General features: G+C 48.4%; 4 protein-coding genes across 6 annotated transcripts in view; 2 read left to right on the forward strand and 2 right to left on the reverse strand.

Annotated features, from left to right (window-relative positions):
- LOC116433767 (uncharacterized) lies at window positions 1-6,652 on the forward strand. 3 transcript variants are annotated; one of them, XM_076373685.1, is made up of 6 exons: window positions 1-469; window positions 2,718-2,848; window positions 3,536-3,668; window positions 3,896-4,117; window positions 4,385-4,531; window positions 4,868-6,652. In XM_076373685.1, exons 3-6 carry the CDS (start codon window positions 3,576-3,578, stop codon window positions 5,384-5,386), a joined length of 981 nt encoding a protein of 326 aa, XP_076229800.1. In that variant the 5' UTR covers window positions 1-469; window positions 2,718-2,848; window positions 3,536-3,575; the 3' UTR covers window positions 5,387-6,652. The 3 variants fall into 3 exon arrangements, with proteins under 3 accessions (XP_076229800.1, XP_076229801.1, XP_031848090.1); XM_076373686.1 differs by having other exon boundaries at window positions 2,769-2,848; XM_031992230.2 differs by lacking the exon at window positions 2,718-2,848 and having other exon boundaries at window positions 2-469.
- A 277-nt stretch (window positions 6,653-6,929) lies between these two features.
- On the reverse strand, window positions 6,930-7,732 carry LOC116433820 (uncharacterized). The gene is made up of 3 exons (XM_031992341.2): window positions 7,503-7,732; window positions 7,232-7,435; window positions 6,930-7,174 (listed from the first exon to the last, which is right to left on the reverse strand). Exons 1-3 carry the CDS (start codon window positions 7,605-7,607, stop codon window positions 6,956-6,958), a joined length of 528 nt encoding a protein of 175 aa, XP_031848201.1. The 5' UTR covers window positions 7,608-7,732; the 3' UTR covers window positions 6,930-6,955.
- A 2,276-nt stretch (window positions 7,733-10,008) lies between these two features.
- On the reverse strand, window positions 10,009-12,810 carry LOC116433823 (uncharacterized). Its single transcript, XM_031992348.1, has 2 exons — window positions 12,498-12,810; window positions 10,009-10,340 (listed from the first exon to the last, which is right to left on the reverse strand). The coding sequence occupies exons 1-2, from the start codon at window positions 12,808-12,810 to the stop codon at window positions 10,009-10,011; spliced, it is 645 nt and encodes a 214-aa protein (XP_031848208.1).
- Window positions 12,811-13,085: 275 nt separating this feature from the next.
- Window positions 13,086-19,733, forward strand: part of conv (insulin like growth factor binding protein acid labile subunit convoluted) — a 28,387-nt gene continuing 21,739 nt past the window's right edge. The window contains exon 1 of the mRNA XM_031992253.2: window positions 13,086-13,272. The gene's annotated coding sequence lies outside the window, so the exon portion shown is untranslated. The remainder of the gene's footprint in view (window positions 13,273-19,733) is intronic.

Below are 19,733 nucleotides of genomic sequence, written 5' to 3' on the forward strand. Positions count from 1 at the left end.
GTACGCACGCGTGCGTCGTGGCAGCGGGCCTGACGGTGGCAGTTCCGCGGCGCGTATTATCAGTCGACGCGGGTCGAACCAAGCCGCGCGCGGCCTGTCCCAGATTTTCAGTCGCGCGTGTTCGCGACGGTGCGCGGTTGGCTGGCAGCCGGCCTGTCGATCGTCCGCCGATCCTAGATCGGTCCATCGTCAGAACGGTTTCGCGGTTGAACGAGCACGGATCGATCTTCCTCCGTTCGCTTGGACCGGTAGCTCAACCACCGGAGTCTTCGAGCATGTTTCCGGATACCGGGGACACGTAGCGCGTGACGCGTGCCTCAGCTGCATCGGCGAGATCGCTTCGATCGCACCTGTGTCCGAGGCGCCGCGCCGGCCACCACGTCTCGTCGCGAACGCGTGTTCGCTGGTCGGTGATGTCAATCGTCGCTGAGCGCGATCCAGCGCTGCCAAGGCACTTAGACGATCGAGAGTAAGTAGCGTCAGGGTCCGGTGGACGAATTCGCGACGGGATCGATTATTGCGTCGTATTTCGTTGGTCGGGACCTATTCCTTGTTACTTGGATGTTTGCCGAGCGAAGGTGTCGTATCGGGGATAATAAAGTTTCGTTATCATCACGACGCTATTTGCTGGAGATAAGGGGAATGAATAATACACGGAGGCTCGTGATCAGATACCTTTCGTTTCCGATAGAAATAATCTTCATTATTACGCGCTAGGAATGTTGCCTGGTTTTCTTCGATCCTCGCGATCTTGTTCCTCCTTCCGCGTTTTACTTCGGGAAGAGCGTATCGCGATACCGTGAGAACCGGAGGGACGCCACGATGAATCGTTGCGTGTCGTCTGATTTCATTCTTGCGGTTCGGTCATCGGAAAACTTGTTATCGAATCGCGGCGATGTTAATTAAGGGGCCGGTTGCGTTCATTGCGGGCAAGCAATTAAGGAGGAAGAACATTGTTTCGATCGGTTCGGGAAAGCACAGCTGGGAACGGTTTAAATTTCCAACGACGAAAGGACGCGCGCCGTTGCGGCCGGATCGTGACACGAGTATAACAGTTTCCGGTCAGACACCCATCCACCGCCGCTTCCGGTATCGCTGTTACCCTCCCGTGGGCTCGAAACGAAAAGGGAATCGCTGTTGTTCTCCGCTTCCTGTGTACAGTTTCTGTCGCCGATGAAACTCGTTCGAAATAACATTGTCAGGCGGTGCAATTTCATTCAATTGCATTCAATTTGATTTAATAATAGCAAACGGACGTGTGAACGGTTCAGTGATACAATACGAATATACATCTAGAACGGATTATTCGTTTATCTTCCGCAAGATAAAACCGCTGGTCACGATGAAAACGTTTGTTTCGTAACAGGTGCGAATCTACAGGAAGGTACATATCGCAGAATTCGATCGCGTTCATTTGTTTGTTATTAGTTTTCTAATCGCACAGTTCGCTAGCAGCGCGAGACGAAACGAAGGAGAAAAACAAGACACGAAGAATACCGGTCCGCCACGCGAAAGATCCGAGAAACGCCGCGTCGCGGCCATGGCGCACGGATCCCGCGACGAAACGCGGCGCCCGAGATCGCATTCGGTTTTGTCGTCGAATCTCGGAGTCTTCGAATATCTCGAGACGTAACGGAAATCTCGGAAAACCGTAATAACGAGCAGCGACTGTCTATTGCTCCATTTCATCCTGGAACGGTACCGTTACCACCGACGCTCCGTCTTTTTCCTCTACGCGATGAAGATCCGCGAAGTAATCATGGTCGATTGTCCAACAAAAATTTGTTTCAATCTTCCTACGCTTTGTCCGAGTATTCGATTCTTAACGGGTCACCCGGTACGTGGACACGCGCGTTAACAAAGTTCTAGCATTGTACGCGGGTGTAATTGGACGACAGGTGTACGGACGCCGCCCGTATACACGGTGCTCCAGAACGAAAGCGTCCGGAGAGCGGATTTCGTCGCGAGATCTCGAATCCCGTCGATCCGAAAAAAAGGAAGGACGAGAGGGAGGGATAAAAGGGAGCGGAGCGAATTAACGAGAAAGCATCTTTCAGCTTTCCCCCGTCCTTTTTTTCCGTTATCGGGTTTCGCGGGCGAGACGGCGTAATATTTCACGAACGCGCGTCCGCAACGAGCGCGCGTTAGGCAGCTCTCGCTCAGCCCCGTTTCGACCTTCGTTCTTGAATTTCTGCGCTGACCGGCGACGCCCGCAAACGCGAGCACAAAGTTAGCGCGCATTTCCGAAACGGTGCATGGCGGCGCGGCGGCTCGACTCGAACAACGGAATGCCCACACCTGACCAACGAACGGAATACATTAACGAATCCCTTTTCCACCTGACTATCGGTCACCTGACTCATTTCCGGCCCGTTTCACAGTCGGAGCCCCCCGTGTGCACGATCGAGATCTAACGATAGCATCGCGTTTTACGCGCGTTCTCCCGACTCTCGCATCCGTTTCGTTCGATTAACCTGTTCACCGGGACAGACGGACGGGTTCGTTTGTTGTTCGCATCCTGCGAACGGCTTTTGTTGGCTTACCCGTACTTCCATCGAATTCTGTCGCGTCTACTCGCGTTACCGGTCGAATTGCTTCGTCACTTTCATTTCGACACGCTCGCGTTGCGTTCCTACTATCGACACACGCTTGCGACGACTCGAGTTTTGTAGTTTGCATAGAAAAGGAAGGATTTATTACTCTCTAATTTTTATTAGAAGGTGTCACTACTCATAAAGTAAATGTACAATGATATTCGGTATGTCAAGCGGACTTGCTACTCAGGAATTCTAAAAGACCCATTACATCCAATTAAATATTGCGTTATGAAGGCTGTCACTGGAACAAGGTAATAATAGCGAACATATTATTGATTAACCAATATTCCTCTTCGGAAAACCTCGAGCAATCAACATCATCTTGCTACATGATATACTTCATTAGAATTTATTCCCCATCATCGTCACCGAGACTGATTAATGTCCTCGCGCGCATCTGGTGGACCGTTCGCCGCTCACAGTCCGTACGCGCGACCGTTCGCGTACCGCAAACGTGTAATAACGTTCTCCGTTCCCGGTCGCGACGCGAACGGCGCTCGACGGTTCGAGAATCGGGCCCGATCGGTTATTCGTAACGAGTCGAAACGGTCGTCGAAGGCCAGACACGGAAAGAGAGCGAAAGAAACGATCGGGCTCAGCGCGCGCAAGGTGCAACGCGTGCCGCTGCCGCGCGACAGCTGTTTTCCGGTTTAAGTCTGGACGTTAAGCCCGCTTTTTTAATTCCGCGAGGCCGAAACGCGTTTCGGGACGCAACGACGACGATAATGGCGCGGTCGCGCGAGGGGTGAATCTTCCCTCCGCCCTCTTCCGCCCCTAGCAGCCGGTCGCGCGGTAATTTCTCGCTCGTTTCGCTCGCTCCACCCTGGAATTTCAACGAATAAATTTCGCTCGTTCCTCCCCGCGAATATTAAACCTCGTTACCCGGCTGCGAAGCAGGTGATTCCGGCGATAACGAGGATTGATTCTATTTGCAACAGAGAATCGCATTAGGAGAGCTGACGGGAGGTGTTAGCGACTATGGAGGACGAGGACTTCGGATTCACCAAGAGGGACGAGGCTGTTCTCAGAAACGTCAAGCAATCGGACAGAAAGGAACGCCGAACGATTAAGGTTCGTGTTGTTGGGATTGCTTGAATTTTAGAAAAATATTGTAGGTGACATAATTAGAAATCAAATACCCTCTTCGATAAAATCACCTTTTATTTGACGAATATTCGAGTCATAAATGTCAGCTATGAAAAATAGTTGGAGATAAATACGTTGGGTATTAATTATCGAGTAGTACGATGGACAACGGTCATAGGGAGGGGTGACAGGTAAATTTTGAAATTTGTTAGGCGGGAGAGGTGGTTGGTGGATCTGGATCGTTGATGACAGCGCCGTTATCCGGGGCGACCGAGGCCGGAAACGCCGTCCCTGAGCGGGCAGCGACCGCCTCTTCGTCCTCTCCGGCTTCCTCAGTCGTTTCCAACCCGCCGAACATACCGAACGTGGTCGAGTATCACCTGAAAGTGAAGCCTGGACAAACGCAGAGAGTTTGCCGGTTAGATAACAGTCCAGTGAGTACCGATCAACATCGAGACTCGTCACGAAGAACAATCGATCGCACTGCACGCGTATCATTCATCGAAACTCACGAACGAACAAACGAGCGTTCGTTTCACAATTCCATCGTATCGAGCAGCGAGACGTATCGTTCCTATTAGACGTCGTTTCCGACGTTCCATCGTAACGCTAACCGGTCTCATCTCATTCGTTCATTCGCTTCGCCGACCAAATCATACCTCCCAGGCAGATAGAAAACCGTTGAACCGTTTCAAACGCAGAGAAGTCAAAGCGCGGACGAGATGAAGAAAGAGAAGAGCCCAGTGTCGTCCAGTGACAAAAAGAAAGACCTCGTGTCGAGGCTGTCCCGCCTGTCCATCGACAATAACGTCTTCGAGGGCTCGACGGATCTACCTCAGGTGTTTCAGGTATACATTTCGTTGTTTACCTTTTACCTGTTCTCTCCCGCTAACTGGCACATTTAAAAGGTCTCACACTTGCACCATAGAATCTCTCGGTCTCTCCTAGAGCAAGCATCCTTCCGATCCGCTTCGCTACAATGTGTAACCCGTTTTCTAATTCCTCGATCAAACTTTTCGTACCGTTTATTCTCGTTTCGTAAGAGGCTCACTCGAACCCTGCCCCGAAAGCTTCTCGTGCACAGCCAGTATACGTATACGCGGCGGGCCCAAGGCCTCCGCATAGGTTTAATTATCTACCTGAGCGAAGGCGCGCGTGGGAGACTAAAGGGGAGCCCTTTTCAGGTGAAATATTTGGGCTCGCATGACGCGAGGGGCCTCTGGGGCATCAAGCATACGAGGAGGCCCGTCGATAACATGGTGGCTGCTGCGAAGGCCTTACCGACCAACACCATGCTGCCTCTGATCAAGCTGGTCATCTCGCAGGAGGGTGTAGCGTTGCTTCCTCTCGAGAAAAGGAAGCAGGAGCCGAACTTCTCCAGGATGTACGCGATCGAGACGATCTCCTATGGAGTCCAGGACCTCGTCTACACCAGGGTCTTCTCCATGATCGTCGTTCGGGAGACAGAGAACTTCCGGAGAGTCTCTCCGTTCGAATGCCACGGTTTCGTTTGCGAATCGAAGCATCACGCTAGACAGTTGACCTACGCGCTGGCCACCGCCTTCGAGATTTATTCGAGGACCGTCAAGGCTCAGGACAAAATGGCAGAGATGGCTGGCAACAATGCGAAAAAAAGGTTTGCTATCGATCTCAGGAGCCCCGAGGAAATGGAGGCTGACTTAGCTATGGATTCCGAAGCCTAATGGGACTTTTTTCCTTGTTTCCGACTGGGTTTCGTTTATCTGTTGACTCGGTTTGGATAGTTTCAAAATTAAGGGGGGAAAGCTTGAGAATTGGAATGCGAGGACGTCTGCTCGGAGGACAACACAGGGTACGCGTTGCGGGAGACGTTTCGTATGTACAGACGGGTATATATTTTTTAGGCGTTAAGTTCGTTTACGAGGGAAAGTATTAATATCATCCTCGTACCTGTGAAATAGAAGGTCAGCGGATCGCAAGGTTCGACGAAGGTACAAACTTTCTGGAATCCGGAAGATTCCTCGATCACGATTGATTGTAAATAGATTTACCTGTATAAAGCAATATAGTATATTATAGATCGTTAAGGAAATAAACGTCGAGTCGTTGAATTCTGAAATATTATCCTTGTTACGGATGTTACTTTATGTTTGCTTGAGTGTTTCTAGATTAAGCTATTGGTCTCTATTGATCGTTAGGAATTAGATGTCAGGTACGAAGCAACTTGAATTCTTCTCTTGATCGAGACTCGCTCGATTTCGGTGTTGTATGTTCTCGAACAAAATCAATTCTGTCCCGACGAAAGTTTCCCTCGAGGCCGTGTGTGAGCACGAAAGCTGCGATTGTTGGTTGTTTATTATTTTATCGGCATTTAGGGGGAGAGGCGTAGGCACTGCCTATCCGCGACATAATGGCTAGTTATCCAAAGATACCAAATAGGGGAAAAGATCCGAAAATTGCCGTCAGTTCTCGGTGACTTTCGCGATTTCATAAAGCTACGATGTCGTTCGTTTGAAAAAAGGAAAAAAAAGATTGGATTTACTTCTAGCCGCTTTGTGTGTGTGCGTGTGCGCGTGTGTTCTCTTTTCTCTTCACATCGATGTATATACAGTGTCATTCCTCGATCTATTTCTTTTAATTTATTTCCGTTCTACCGTTAAGCCGTAAAACCAATATCGATACATATCAGTTGTTGTAAATAAACGTCGAACCTGTGACGTCGTCGACGACGTCCATTCGCCGCACTAACGATTGTAAATACCGTTTCACTTAGCCGTTAAGCCGTCCGTTTTTCGATCACGAATAATCCTGTTGTCGCACTGACGTTTTCTCATCGTTTCTTGGCTTGGGACATTTGTGTAACGCTGTAATCGCGCGCAACACGACTGCTTACTTATTATCATAGTGATTCGATTGTCAGTATTAGCGAGCTGTATCAACACGCTACGTATAATAAACTTTTTTACGGTCACTTTAAATCCTTTATTGCAACGCTCCAGCAAGCTTACGTTTCTCATCGGTTTATACAATCGAGTACATCTACAATAATACCGCACGATTCTCACTCTCTCACGCGCAACACATCCACACACGTTCCAACCTTTTGCATTTACTTAAACTGTTACAAATACTTAAATGGTAACGAGCGAGTCCGCGCCTCGCTCGATCGCGTTTCCGGCAAGCTAAGCGGATACAATTCGATTCTTTTCTTCGACGGCGAGCTTCGCGGGTTCTCTTGCGACCTGCACCGTACGGAATCGAGAAACATCGTTTTGATGTGAAACTGATACGCTTCACTGCGACCGCGAGGATTTCTTCCTGTTCAAAATCCTGGAGGTTCTAGTAGGTGGTTTACTGGAGATCGGTTCCACCGCGTCTGACTCCTTGGTCGCTTGGTCCGAATCGTTTTCCTCTTCCTCCACTTCTTTCCCAATCGCCTCGTTCAAATTGTAGAAGTTCTCCGATTCCTCGCAGGGTATCGAGTTTTCCGTTCGCGTGCAGACAAAGGTGGCCTAGGGGAAACAGCTTTTACCTTCTGCACATGGACGACTAGCTCGACAAGCGTATACCTGATTGAACACCGTTTCCGCGGGACAAATGAAGCTCCACCTCATCGCGCCCCTAGCCTGCGGCATGCACACGTGGAAGATTTGGCAGTCGTTCTCCATGTCCGCGTAGTACCCGTAAATCCTGTCCTGGCAGGAGAAGTTGTCCACGATGTCCTCCCTGATTAGCGTCGCGTTGTCCGGCAGCTCCAATCCGCTTGTCTTGTTCTAATTCAAACGTTTTCCAGATTAGATTTCCCGGGTAACAGTTAACACGGATCTAACGGTAGCAAACCTTGAACTCCGGGACAGGCCTCCTAGACTTAGGCGGCGGAGGAAGTCCCCAAACGATGGCAAACAGAGCGACGAGGAATACGGTCAGGCAGAATCGGCGAATCATCGTTAAGCCTAGACGATTTTCTCGGAATCTGAACAAACTTTCAGGTGGCTTGTGACGAAGGAGATATTTCGTGAGCTACGATGTGAGTTCTGTGCCCGAGGGTCCTGAGAAGACTGATGATACGATCCGCAGAAGGGTGTTATATAGCGGGCTGCGCCGTAAGGATCTTGAATATTGTATGAATGGCCGATTCTCGGTAGGTAGATATTAGTAATTTCATCACGTTTGGTCTGCCAATGACCATCCAGACGTCCACATCATCCTCGAAGGCCCGATGCAAATTCCCCCGATTCCGATGTGCCGAATGATACGCTCTCCCCGTGCAGCACCCACCAACGAATTCCTTTCGCCCTCCTCGCCGCCGACCTTTATTATTTGATCATTCACCGATCGTACCGCGCAGCGCCATTCAAGCGGGGGCCCCAGCGGTGTGACCCGGGTTGCGTACGGTACTCTTGAGATTCGGTTCAACGTGATTCCCGAGGCGAGACAAAGAGGCATTAATATGCCCTTAAGGAGTTTCCCGAAGCGATCGTTCGGCGCGTTCGCGCCTCGTCCTTCCGTCGAAGCGCGGGAATATTGCTGAAAGGAATCGGGCGCGGCGAATCCTCTCTATGAATAACCCGAGGACGTGCTCGGCTGCGAAGGTCGGATGCAAATCGGCGGTGGAATCGAAATAAACCCCCTCGGGTGATTGAAATTCGTTAGCCGATCGAGAAAAAGCTGCGGCCGCCGCGATCAAACTCTATAAACGGCCGGCGGAAGGATATTTCGACGCCTCTTCTCACGAATTCCGACGATCTTGACGCCGGGACACGGTGGTCCGGTTGGCCCCGGTCCAATCGGAGCTCCGAAAAGAGGTTTCTCGCCCGTACGCGAGGGCAAACCGTTCTCTTCGGCTTTAAGGTCGGCCCGCGGTGGCCACCGGCTTCTTCGGCTCGTGAATACATAACAGTTTCCACGGGGTCCTCCGCCGCGGTTACGAAACCTTCCCCGCTTCTGGTCATTGACCATGGGCCTCACGAAAAATCGCCATCGTGATATACTCGCTCGGCTCGCCTCACGCATCACCAATAATCATCTTCGTCTCTTTCCTCAGCTTCTTGTCCTCTTTCTGTTCGGGTCGTTGTTATCGCTGTGTGGTCTTTAGTTGCGCAATAGTTGGACGCGGATATCGCGAAGTGCACGTCGAGTGCGTGCAGGCTGTTTCAAAATCTCGGCGAATATCTAATGTTAGATTCAGACTGGAGTAGAATGTATGAGAAATCGGGGCGAAACTGATGCATCGCGATACGCGTTCCGGAACGAGTGTTCTTTTGGTAGGTTGAAATTGTGGAAAAAGTGTTTCAGAAAATGTCAGCGAATCGTGAATTAAAGTGTAAACTTTAATTAAGCTATCCGTAGAGATAAGGGGTGAGCGAACGGATATATTTTCACGAATCAATAAACCAAAGTTACGTCTGATCGGGTTTCATTTTGCCTCTTCATTTGGACGGTTTCTGGACGAGGGTTGAGAACGTTCCCATAGCATGTCGACCATCATTTACCCGTTTCGAAAGACGGCGACTTTCCCTCCGGTAGAATGGGGTTCAATGAAAATATTGCAACCTATTCAGAGACCTGATGTTTCCACAGTTCGGATCGAGGGAAAATCGAGGGAAAGAGGAACGCGCGAGAGCGATCGCCGCGCAAATCTCCGGTGTTTATCGGTCGATCGCGCTCCCCGCAAGGTGAACAGCCCGAAAGTATCGGTGCTCGTTGGAAATTCCATTCGCATTTTCCTGCGCGCGCGTCCACGGGAATACAAACGGGAAGACAACGCTCCGTGCCGGTCCAAGCTCCACGGAGAAAGAAGGTCGCGGTTTGATTCCGTTGACTTTCGCGGTGGCGTCGCGATCACGGCTGTTTCTTATTCACCGTCGATAAATCGAGGATCTACGATCCGCCGTGGCGCGTTGATTGTCTTCCGAACAGAGCTCTGCTCCTTCGATCGAGCCGGGAGTTACACAGGTGGTTTATTATCAAAATAATTTATTCCTTGTACGTTCCTTACAGGTGTTATTCAAAGATAGACAACAAACGAGAGATATAAATAAATTAATAGAATTATATTAGCGTGAAGAAGATGCGCGAACTGAAACAGGTACGCAAAGTGGACTTTGGTACGGCAGGATGATTCTCGCTTCGCGGATCAGCGAAGTTTACTCGGGTAATGCGAACGTAACGATTCGTCAGTGATTGTCGCGACATAAATAAAAACAAAATAAATAATTCAACATAAATACGAAGTGGGCGTCGATGGACGACGCGTCCAACAATTAACTAGAAACCTGAGCACGAAGCGTTCGACCGCTTCTCTTTTCGCCGGTGCTATTTTACACGACGACGTGGATCTTCGTCATTATTGTTTGGTAGCGTAGGCGGAGTAAGCGAGATCGTGGGGAGAGTCGTTTGAGGATCGTCCCCAGTAGCCGTGATCGTGGTCGTCGTGGTCGTAGTGATGCTGATGTTGCGCGTGCTCGTAATAGATCACTTTAGCTGGGGGTTTCTTCAGGTCCAGCCAGAACTTGACCACGTTGATCAGCAGGCTAACCACGGCGATCACGAAGAACTTCACTTGCAAATGGGTGGAGATCAGTTGCAGTAGCAAGCTGAGCTTCGCTTTGAACAGCATCACCAGGCCGAGCAGCCTCTGCAGCTGCTTCTTCTTCTTGCCGAACTTCTTTCTGCGTCCTTCCACTGAAATGCAAATGTTTGGATGAGTCGAATCAGTCGGCGTGAATCGATAATGAAAATATTTGACTAGGTCTTTACGAAACATAAACAAAGTTTGTAGAGTGATATTATCTTTCTGAAACTTTAGTTAAAAGTGTACGTCAGAGTAATTTAATTTTCTTTAGTCAATAGTCCCTCGTTTTTCTTTCCTTTTCCGTTCTCCGCGCAACGGAACACCATGCAAGATTCAGAAGACTCCTGATACACATCGTGGCACCGATTTTCTACGTAGCCCTTCCCAGACCCACACATTAATGCGTGAATCGACACAGAAATGAGAGAAACAGTTTCCTCGTTCCTTACCGCGGGCTTACTCTCTTCGCCCGACATTGGTATCACCGCAAATTGTCGGCGTAAGCAGGATGTTTACAGCGCTGATTTGCATGGTTCTCAACGACGTACACTTTCATTCATTTCTCGGCTCTGTTATCGCAACTTGGCGTTCAATTCACGTTTGATCTTCGGGATCGTCTCTATAAATTAACCCTTTGTACTCGAGAGGCGACTCTCAGTCACTACTTGATTTGATGCAGTAAAATTATAAAATTTGATATTTAATATTCAACCGTGTATAATCGGTGCGTGAAATATCGGGCTAAAAAAGCTTTGTTTCTCAATTTACTCGTGATTTCTCTTTGAGCTAATTCCAAAAAATATCATCTTTGTCTAGTTAGAAAATGTTAAGTATTTCTAACGAAATACTTCCGAGTGCAAAGGGTTAATTCAAACATCCGCGACAATAATCGCACGCGGCCTACACTGAAGCGCTGAACAATGAGACACACTTCGTGTGCGAATAGCATTATTTAATTTGCACGTGACACGATTAAACCTTCTTCTTTATTCATATTCAATCTCTTGCGAAGTTAAATGAATCTTTATTCGATTAATCCTTACTTCATTTTGACTTTGACCTATCGGTACATCATTCCACGCGAACGATGTTGCTCGAAGTAAAAGAAAAAAGAATATCGGATGAATACGAATGTCTGAATAAGCCTGAACAAGTCTCCTATCAGAGAAGCCTAGCGCCTGGTCCGTTGAAGCAATTAAAACGACTTTTCGGATGATTCAGTCGCGTGACCCAGAAACCGGTGCCCCTTACCGGGCCCCGTGATTTATTTCGACCAGCGCGCGCCGGTGCGCGGCTTTCTTAAAAATGAGTCACGATTTTCTTCACCAAAACGATTCCCCCGACGCGATATCCGGAAAGGGGTGGTCATTTTCAAACAGATCATAAACGAATCCCGGGCAGGAATTATCCGAGGCAAACCTCTCGGGAATTGTTCAATTTTCTGGCGTTTTGCTCGGAAAGATAGCGACGATAACGAGCGCGGTACCGTTAGCAAAGATTTGCCCAAGCCGCGACATTAAAACGTACCGCGCGGGCAAACTAGGAGAAGAAGTCGGTGACATATCGGATGTTGAATTTCAACCGATGCTCGCTGACCTAAAGACACGTATTCGCTCGGTCGTGGAAGGTTCAACATCCGTCGACGTGCTAATCGGTCTTGTTTAAACAAACTTTCGACGGCAACGCAAACATAATGGAACCCCATGTAACCGCGTCTATTCGTTTGTGGAATCTAGAAATCCTCGGCCGACTAAGGCGCACGTGTGACCCGTGTTCTCCGTATAATCGTTTAACTATCGTCCGCCTGAACGAGCCTTTCCTTCATTCATACAAACGAGACCACGCGATAGTACGCTACCGCTGCCGCATTCATTGATCGTCAATCTTGCGCTCGCCGAATTACATTCAGCATTCCCCGTCTCATTATTCAGCGTAACGATCAAACGAATCGAACTAACAAGCCAATTTCACGAATAGTTCCGTAGAAACTCGATGACCAATTGGAAGGAATCACATGGCCGGTCTCGATGAACCGCGCAGGTTCAAGGCCGGTAAAAGTTAGCCGACTTTTTTTAATGGTGCTAAGGCGGAGGGAAGTTCACGGTTGATTTTGCCATGCGCTCCACGTGCCGTCGATCGATTAGAAATTCGAGCCGCGGCCCGACGCGCTCGATTTATTCGCCAAATCGATTTTACTCGTCGCGGTCCGAGGGATGCGCGTGGCGGCCACGGGATTCGCCAAGAAACTCCGCGCGCCTCACCTTGTTCAACCGCTTCCGCCTCGTTCTCGACCTCCTCCGATTTTTCGGGGTTCTGGACGCTGTCGACGACCTCAGCCACGAAGTTGCCGGCCTGCTCGATCACCGCGCTCATCGGTGGCTCGCTCTTCTTACCGGTGACCTGCATCTCGATCCGATCGATGTCCCTGGCCAGTCTCGTTCTCAGACACGACACCGTGTTCTCCTCGTATATGCAGTTGAAAGCACTGTCATCTTCTTCTTTCTGTACCGGTTCACTCTGGACGCAAAGGGCTAGGCCCAAAATTAGTAGAGTCGACGCAGCTATCCTCTTCATGGTTCGATTCGAATGGAACAGGCTAGATTGGCTCAAAGACGCACTATCACCACGCGATATGCACAGGCCCTGGGCGTCTTCTTGTTCTCCACCCTCGGCTCGGTTTTCCTTGGTTTCGCGGTCTTGGCCTTCCGCTTTTTATATCCTTGGACCGCGTGTCACGGGCACCGAGTGGTTGTGGAAGGCGCTTCGTCGAACATATATGAGAGTCTAACCCCTTCCTTCTGGACTTCCGCCAATCAAGTTGGTCCTGTTTCAGGTGAGAACCGACCGGCATCCCCCCACTGCCATCGCTTTTCGTGGGCACACTCATTGGGCACCGAGCGCCGTGTGGTTCTCCTCAAGGAATTCTGGCCACCTCTCATGGAGCCCTAGGCCCTCACGTGAATGACCGGAGAATTCTAGCGGCCCTGCATCGGGGAGGAACCACGGCCTTCCAAAAATACCTAGGACACCTTCAAGGTAAGTGTTCCTCGTCTATTGGCCTGATTAAAACGCTTCTGTAGATGTGGACGCTCGTAACCACAGAAAATGTTATTCACCTGTCACCCCGTGCGCTCTTCCAGTTTCATTGAACCTAAAATTCATCGATGAATTTCGAGTTTCTCGCCGCTAATCGGCAATTCATACGCATAACGCATCGTGTTCGTTATAGATGAACATTTGTTGTACCGGGATCTATTTCGTTCCGACCCTTCGCTCCGTTGACCAAGTTCCATGGCTAATTACGTTCCCCTTCGCAGTCGGAGCGTCGCTGAAAATCCGTTTCCCGTTCGATGAATTTTTTATGTCGCGTCGGCGATCTTTCCCCGCATGCCACACCGAAAGCAGAAAAAAATAATGGATTTAGGATCTCGCGCGCCCGCGCGCTCGCGCGTGTAACTTGGCACGCGTGTTGGTCACGTACGTGGACCGACGACAGAAATTCCGCTTGGAACTACGACGGGATGCTAATACAACCTAATTCCGGCCATCTTTATCGTTATTTAAAGAACGAAGACACACGGAATCGTAGTGAAATCGTTACTTTCGAAACGCCACCGGATCAAAGATAACGCTCGTTTTTTGGTGCCTTCGTTACGTCGCGTTCGTAACCGATTTTCTTTTTTAAAGAATCTTTCGCTCACGGCGATCGGTCGTTGGACCATCGCGGGATTTATCGAGTCGATGTTCCTCGCACGAAACGGAACGCTATAGACCATAAACCCTTTTCATTGTTCTCCGATAATTTATTCGTTTACTAAATGTTTCCGCGCACGTTTACGACCCCGTAATTAGTAGCGAATTCAAGACGGATGTCTGGAAACGTAATTGAGACTGAATTTCACCGTTAAGGAGACATCCGCGTGGCCGGACAAGCTCGTCAAACTTCATTACAACGAGTAAAAGAGAAAATCGAAATCGCGGGAGCAAACTGCTGGTCCCAGCAGAAAAATCCGCTTTTGAGTTTGAATAGTTAATATCCGTCAACCGGTTAATTAATATTTCTGGGTAGAAACTTTGCTGACAACAACGGTCAACTTTAAGTCGCTCCTTAACTCTTGTCAATTTCACGTGAGTCTGCAATTTCCAAAAAATTCTCGCGTTGCTGCTGCCTTTTTACCGGTCAAACTAGATTTTTTTGCGGAACGAGTTTCGCTTGCTGATCCGGGCCAAACGTTAGAGCCATAGGCACCGAAAATTGTGTCACAAACGTGCGAGCATGGGAGTCGGGGTTAGCTACCAGGAAAGTGAAATTCATCGATGATTAATTCAATCTTTATTTGGAGTCCGTTGTTCGCATTTAAATACATGGCCCGAGCATAACACTCGGATCTCTCACGACCAATACCATAAGAAAGAGTATCCTTTGAGACCCTGGCTCTCCGCTGTCCCGTTGGCTATGGGAACGAACGAAATGTTGGGCTGATGACCGAATTCGTTTGACAGATACTTCACCCGTGTGTCGACACCATTTTCACTTTGCGCTCGATAGCTGCCGTCCTTCGCGCCATTCCTGAACCCATCTTCCTGGTGTTGGTGAGACGTAATCGTGTAATTGAAACGATAGAACAAATCGTTGTCCTCTTTCGACGGAGATTTCTTAGTAGCATTCCCTGCGTTCCTCTCGGGCACGTTCAACAAACTCTTTCCTCTCCTCAGACTTAAGGAATCTTTGGAATTTTCGGGGATTTTGTTTCTTTCTTGGAACGGTTTCTCTTTCGATGGCGATTCACCTATGGAGTCAACGAATACACGAAGAGAAAAAAGATTGAAAGCACTTTTACATTAATTTTCGTTATAATCTTTTAAACGAGACCACTTCGTACCAAGCTTTCCGCTTTCCACCAAGGTTTTAGTCATCTTTTCCAAAAGCGGCCCCAAATTTGCTCGAGAAGTCGTTGTTTCAGTTGCTGGAGTAGTTCGCGCGGTGTCAGCCATCTTGTCGGCTTCTATAGGAATCTTGCAGCCGCCGCAAGCCTTCGCGACAGCTTCCACCAACTTCTTCGCGGCTTCCGGCCTGTCTTTGAATATCTCCAACGCATCCTTCACTTGTTAAAATAAAATCAGTTCGTTCAATCGGACCAGTGGAACGTCTCGCACGAGTCTAATTCAGAAACTCACGACTGGTGATCTTTCTGTATCTCATTCTGGTGATAATGAAATCATCATTCTCGTCCGTCGTGTATGCAGTTTCATGATACACGCCGTCCCCAGTTATAAATCCGAATTCGCCGGTGATGATTCCGTCGGCGCCTCACAAAATAATTCCAATTAATCCCTGTTTTTGAAATACTTAATTCCTGACTCACCTTTTTTCTCAAATCGGTGCTGGAAATCAGTGATATTGAAGGAAAACTCGTACGGTTGGTCCTTCGTGTCAGATTCAGCGGCCATCCCGAAATTTCCTAGCAAAAGGTAGCAAAAGAAACACAGAACCCCGACATTCATCTTCGAAAATGATTTCGATCAATGGATAAGACGTCTCAATGTGCTCTTCGTAGCTCGACGATCGCGGTACTGAATGAAAAGGACGATTAAAACGTTCGATCATCGAACGGTGACGCAACGAAACGAGAAAAATGCTTTCCCGCCGAGGAGAAGAGGAAATCGTGGAATCCGCTCGGCGGAAAAAATCCAACGAGCCAGACGAGGATTCACGACGCTCGCTTTCACGCGTCCCGCATCTTCGAATAATTACGGAGGGACGTGGAACGGCCGTGAATCGTAAATCCTCGCGGTGGATCGTCCGAGGGATTGTTCGCTGCGTCGTAAAACCGCGAGTCGTTTGTCCGAGCCTTCCTCCGAGGATCTCCCGTTTTAAATGATCTCTGCCCGCGTCCAGCAGTAAATAACTGTCGACGAAATATAAACGGAGTTCTTTGTAAACCGTGGGTTTCATGAGACTCGATCTAAATCGTAAACGATCGTTCACATCTAAAGATATTCATCGATGAATTTCAAGGCGAACCTCCGATGATCCTCCGACGGGCTATCCATTGTAACGTCTCCGTCAAACGTTACAGCCTGGAGATTTTTCTCCGATGTCAGTGGATCGTAATCAATCGACGTACCGATCTTAATGGCTTCGGTAATCTAACGCAAGAATCGTCTGTAATGGCGTTCATAATGTCAGCGCTATGTAGCTGGTAAATGTACTTTAAAGAATAGATAAATCTCGGTGAAGGTATCGATCAAGTTAATAAATAGTGGGTAGAGCCAGAGTACGATCGGGCAGAAGTAATAAGCGTAACTAATTAATATCGTCGAGGTTTCTTGTACAGAATCAAGATTCGACGTGATCGTCGATTAGTGTCCTTTGTTCTAGTCAATTCGCGTTGCGCTCTCTCGGTTTCGTAATGATTAATCTAAGAAATTTATGTTAGCATCTCTCGGTTCTTTCACGACGAAAACCCGCGATTCAAGGCGTGGGACTAATTAGAAAGGCGACTGATTGGTTTCTGTAAAAGCGGAATGCTTTCACGTCGACGCTCTAAGCTAGGGTATGCAAAGATTAGGCCCGACTCGGCTGGCGAACGTATTCGCGACGTATTACGCGACGTGCATCGTGCATTTTGTAGTTTAGAAAACGGTACAGCACACGGCTCGGTATGGGGAGGTGTCGATATAGGATCGATGGCGGACGGCATACTAACGCGGCACAATGGACAATCGGTAGGTGGGTTTCTGGCACGTATACGCACCGCGAATATCGAGGCCTCGGACGATAAATCCTACGTCGACGGGACTTTCGTTACGTGCCCCTAACATCGATCCAAAAATTCCGCGGTCACGATCACGTTCAATTGCATCGTTTCCGCGGAAAGGTACAGACAACCCCCGCATAACTGTTTCGCTTTGACATGGTTCGGGAATTGGAGAGAATTTTTTTAGACTTAAGGAATGATATTTAATATTTTTGATTAATAACTGTTATTTTAATAAATATATATCTCTGTATTATAAAATGACAATGCTATATGTTTTAACTTTTCGGACCTAATTCGTTCGGAACTTAGCTCTTTGTTTCCTGTAACACAGATTCGCATAATACGGTACTTTTTAGGTACCTAACGATATATAGTGTTATACGGAGGTCGCCTGTATTTGCGTCCCACTTCCTTCGTTCTTTCCTTGAAACGCGTGTTCTGTTAGTCGCGATGCAAAAACGCATCGTAATTTTCCCGTCTGCCGATTCCCAGTACGCATCGAGTCGAGAGGACCGACGAGACGCGACGACCGGTGTTCTCGGAACAGCCAAACGAAATCGATCGGTATTATATTAATTTCGATTTCGACGTTGAATTAAACGACCGAGAAAAGGGAAAACCGGCACGGCGTCGGAGTCGATCGCCACAGAATCTGGACCGAAATGCCGTTACGCGGGGCCCGAAGTGGGTCACTAAATATCCCCCGTTTTGTGCGCCTCGCGCCGGACACTGGTGTTCCCAGACCCGACATAAATTAATAGCCGATCGGATATTACGTGGAGTAGTCGTAACAGTCTTGATCAGCTGTATATTTCCTGTCGCAGTTACAAATCGTACAAAAATCAACAGCCACTTTGAAATTTTCGATCCGACCGAGTATCACAGCACGAAATTTCGTCGCAAATCGAACCAAAACGTGTTCTGACAGCTGAATAGTTTGGTAAAGAGACTCGAAATGTTCGTTCAATGTCCCGACGAAGAGACAACTTCGAGGTTCATCTTCCCAGCCATCCCTGGTCGTCGTCTTCCGGTTGATGATAACTGTGATAAAAGTGCTCGTGGTATTCGGGCTTATGGACCAGGACTACTTCCGATTGCTGCGAGTTCTTGAACAGGTTGTAAAGGATCAATACCAGCGCGAGTTTCCCCACGATGATGCTTCTGATCAGGCTGAATTTGATCGAAGCGAGGGTTGCTGGCAGCGACATGATCTGCAAGTTAGAGTATGTCAGTGATACGAAGTTTCATAGAAAGCTTAATTACCATTTAAAGCTATCAAACCTGTATGATCACTGGTAGCATCATCAGCCCTGAACTAATCCTCTGTATAATCTTCTTGATCTTAAACCGACCCGTGTCCCTTCGGTCGATTTCGTTCTCTAAAAAAGGTTTCACGCATCCGCAATCTCCTCGCAGCAATTTCTAAAAATATAACTCACCTTCCAGCAGAGCTGACATGCTTATAACAACACTGCTCTGATTGTTCGAGAAGTGGAACCTGATTCCTCGAGATACACTAAATTCCAAATTCTCGTTTTCATCCTGATCGGCTCGCGCGAGGTCATTGACCGCGATCGTGAAGCAAAGCCACCAAACAAGGGCTTCCGGTCCATTCATGGCTTCAAATCATACGTCACCCGGTAAATCGACGTCTAAAATAATGAAATTCAATCAATTCGTTGTTCTCCTCGAATCACTCCGACCTCCCAATTAAATCCGAAAAGCTTCCCGACGGCTCAATCCGTTTTCTATTACCGTCGTTTCGATTTCTCCCGTGCATCGAGCGCAAAATCTAAATACATACCAAACACCGTTACTCCCTGAATCGCGTGATACGAGCGCTGCCATGTACTTATGACCACTGTTTCCTCACTTCCGGCGACACTGTCGATCCAGATCACTCCGAGAAACCATTTGTCCCTGTTCGCCGGACACTCGCGAGAAAACTGACCGATTTTCTTCTCGATATTTGGTAAGCGGTCGCGGACGCGCGTGCCGGTTGCCGCATCTAGGACTACTGGTCCGCCGATCTGCCGAGCGGAGAGAAGACATTTTTCCTTTTTTTTCGTTCTATTCCCCACTAAAGCCAGGAAACTGGGTCTGTGCAGTCTGTCGGCGCGCTTCACGTCGTGGAGGGTGTAATGCACGCCCGGTTGGCCGGCGACTACGAGCGGATGCAACGGACCTTGAACCGCGGAAAATTTAATCTCCGGTAATGGCTCGCTGTAATGGCTGTTTTCGATTTTCGACGATCGATAATCGAAATTGAACGCGGCTAGTGTATCTAGGACGACGCTGACAGAATAACAGAGAATGGCGCTTGACAATGACTTTAATAAATAATATTCTACGACGATATACAGTGATTCATAAATAAATAATATGAAGCCGCTTCTTATGGTTAAGTTTCTTGTCTACTGAGGTATATGGTCACTCCTTCATCCTTTCGTTCCCGAAACGTTTCATAATAAAAAATACACGGTGGTTGTATAATACGAAATTCTAAATAATTACAGTGGGAACGAGAAGGTCGAACTTAAACGTCTAAGATTTTGGTCCTACGATTCGATCCAGCTGTCCGACAGGGGATAATCTACTTGCTAAGAATTCTAATCGAACCCGTGGACGCTCGATCGATGCTAATTATAATAAATATTTCGCCTAGAATCGTCGTTACGACTTATATTGTTCCTTTGGTTCGCGAGAAATGCTTGCAGAGGCCGAGAACCTCTC

The sequence above is a fragment of the Nomia melanderi genome, chromosome 14 (assembly GCF_051020985.1).
Source record: "Nomia melanderi isolate GNS246 chromosome 14, iyNomMela1, whole genome shotgun sequence".
NCBI classification, from domain to species: Eukaryota; Metazoa; Arthropoda; class Insecta; order Hymenoptera; family Halictidae; genus Nomia; species Nomia melanderi.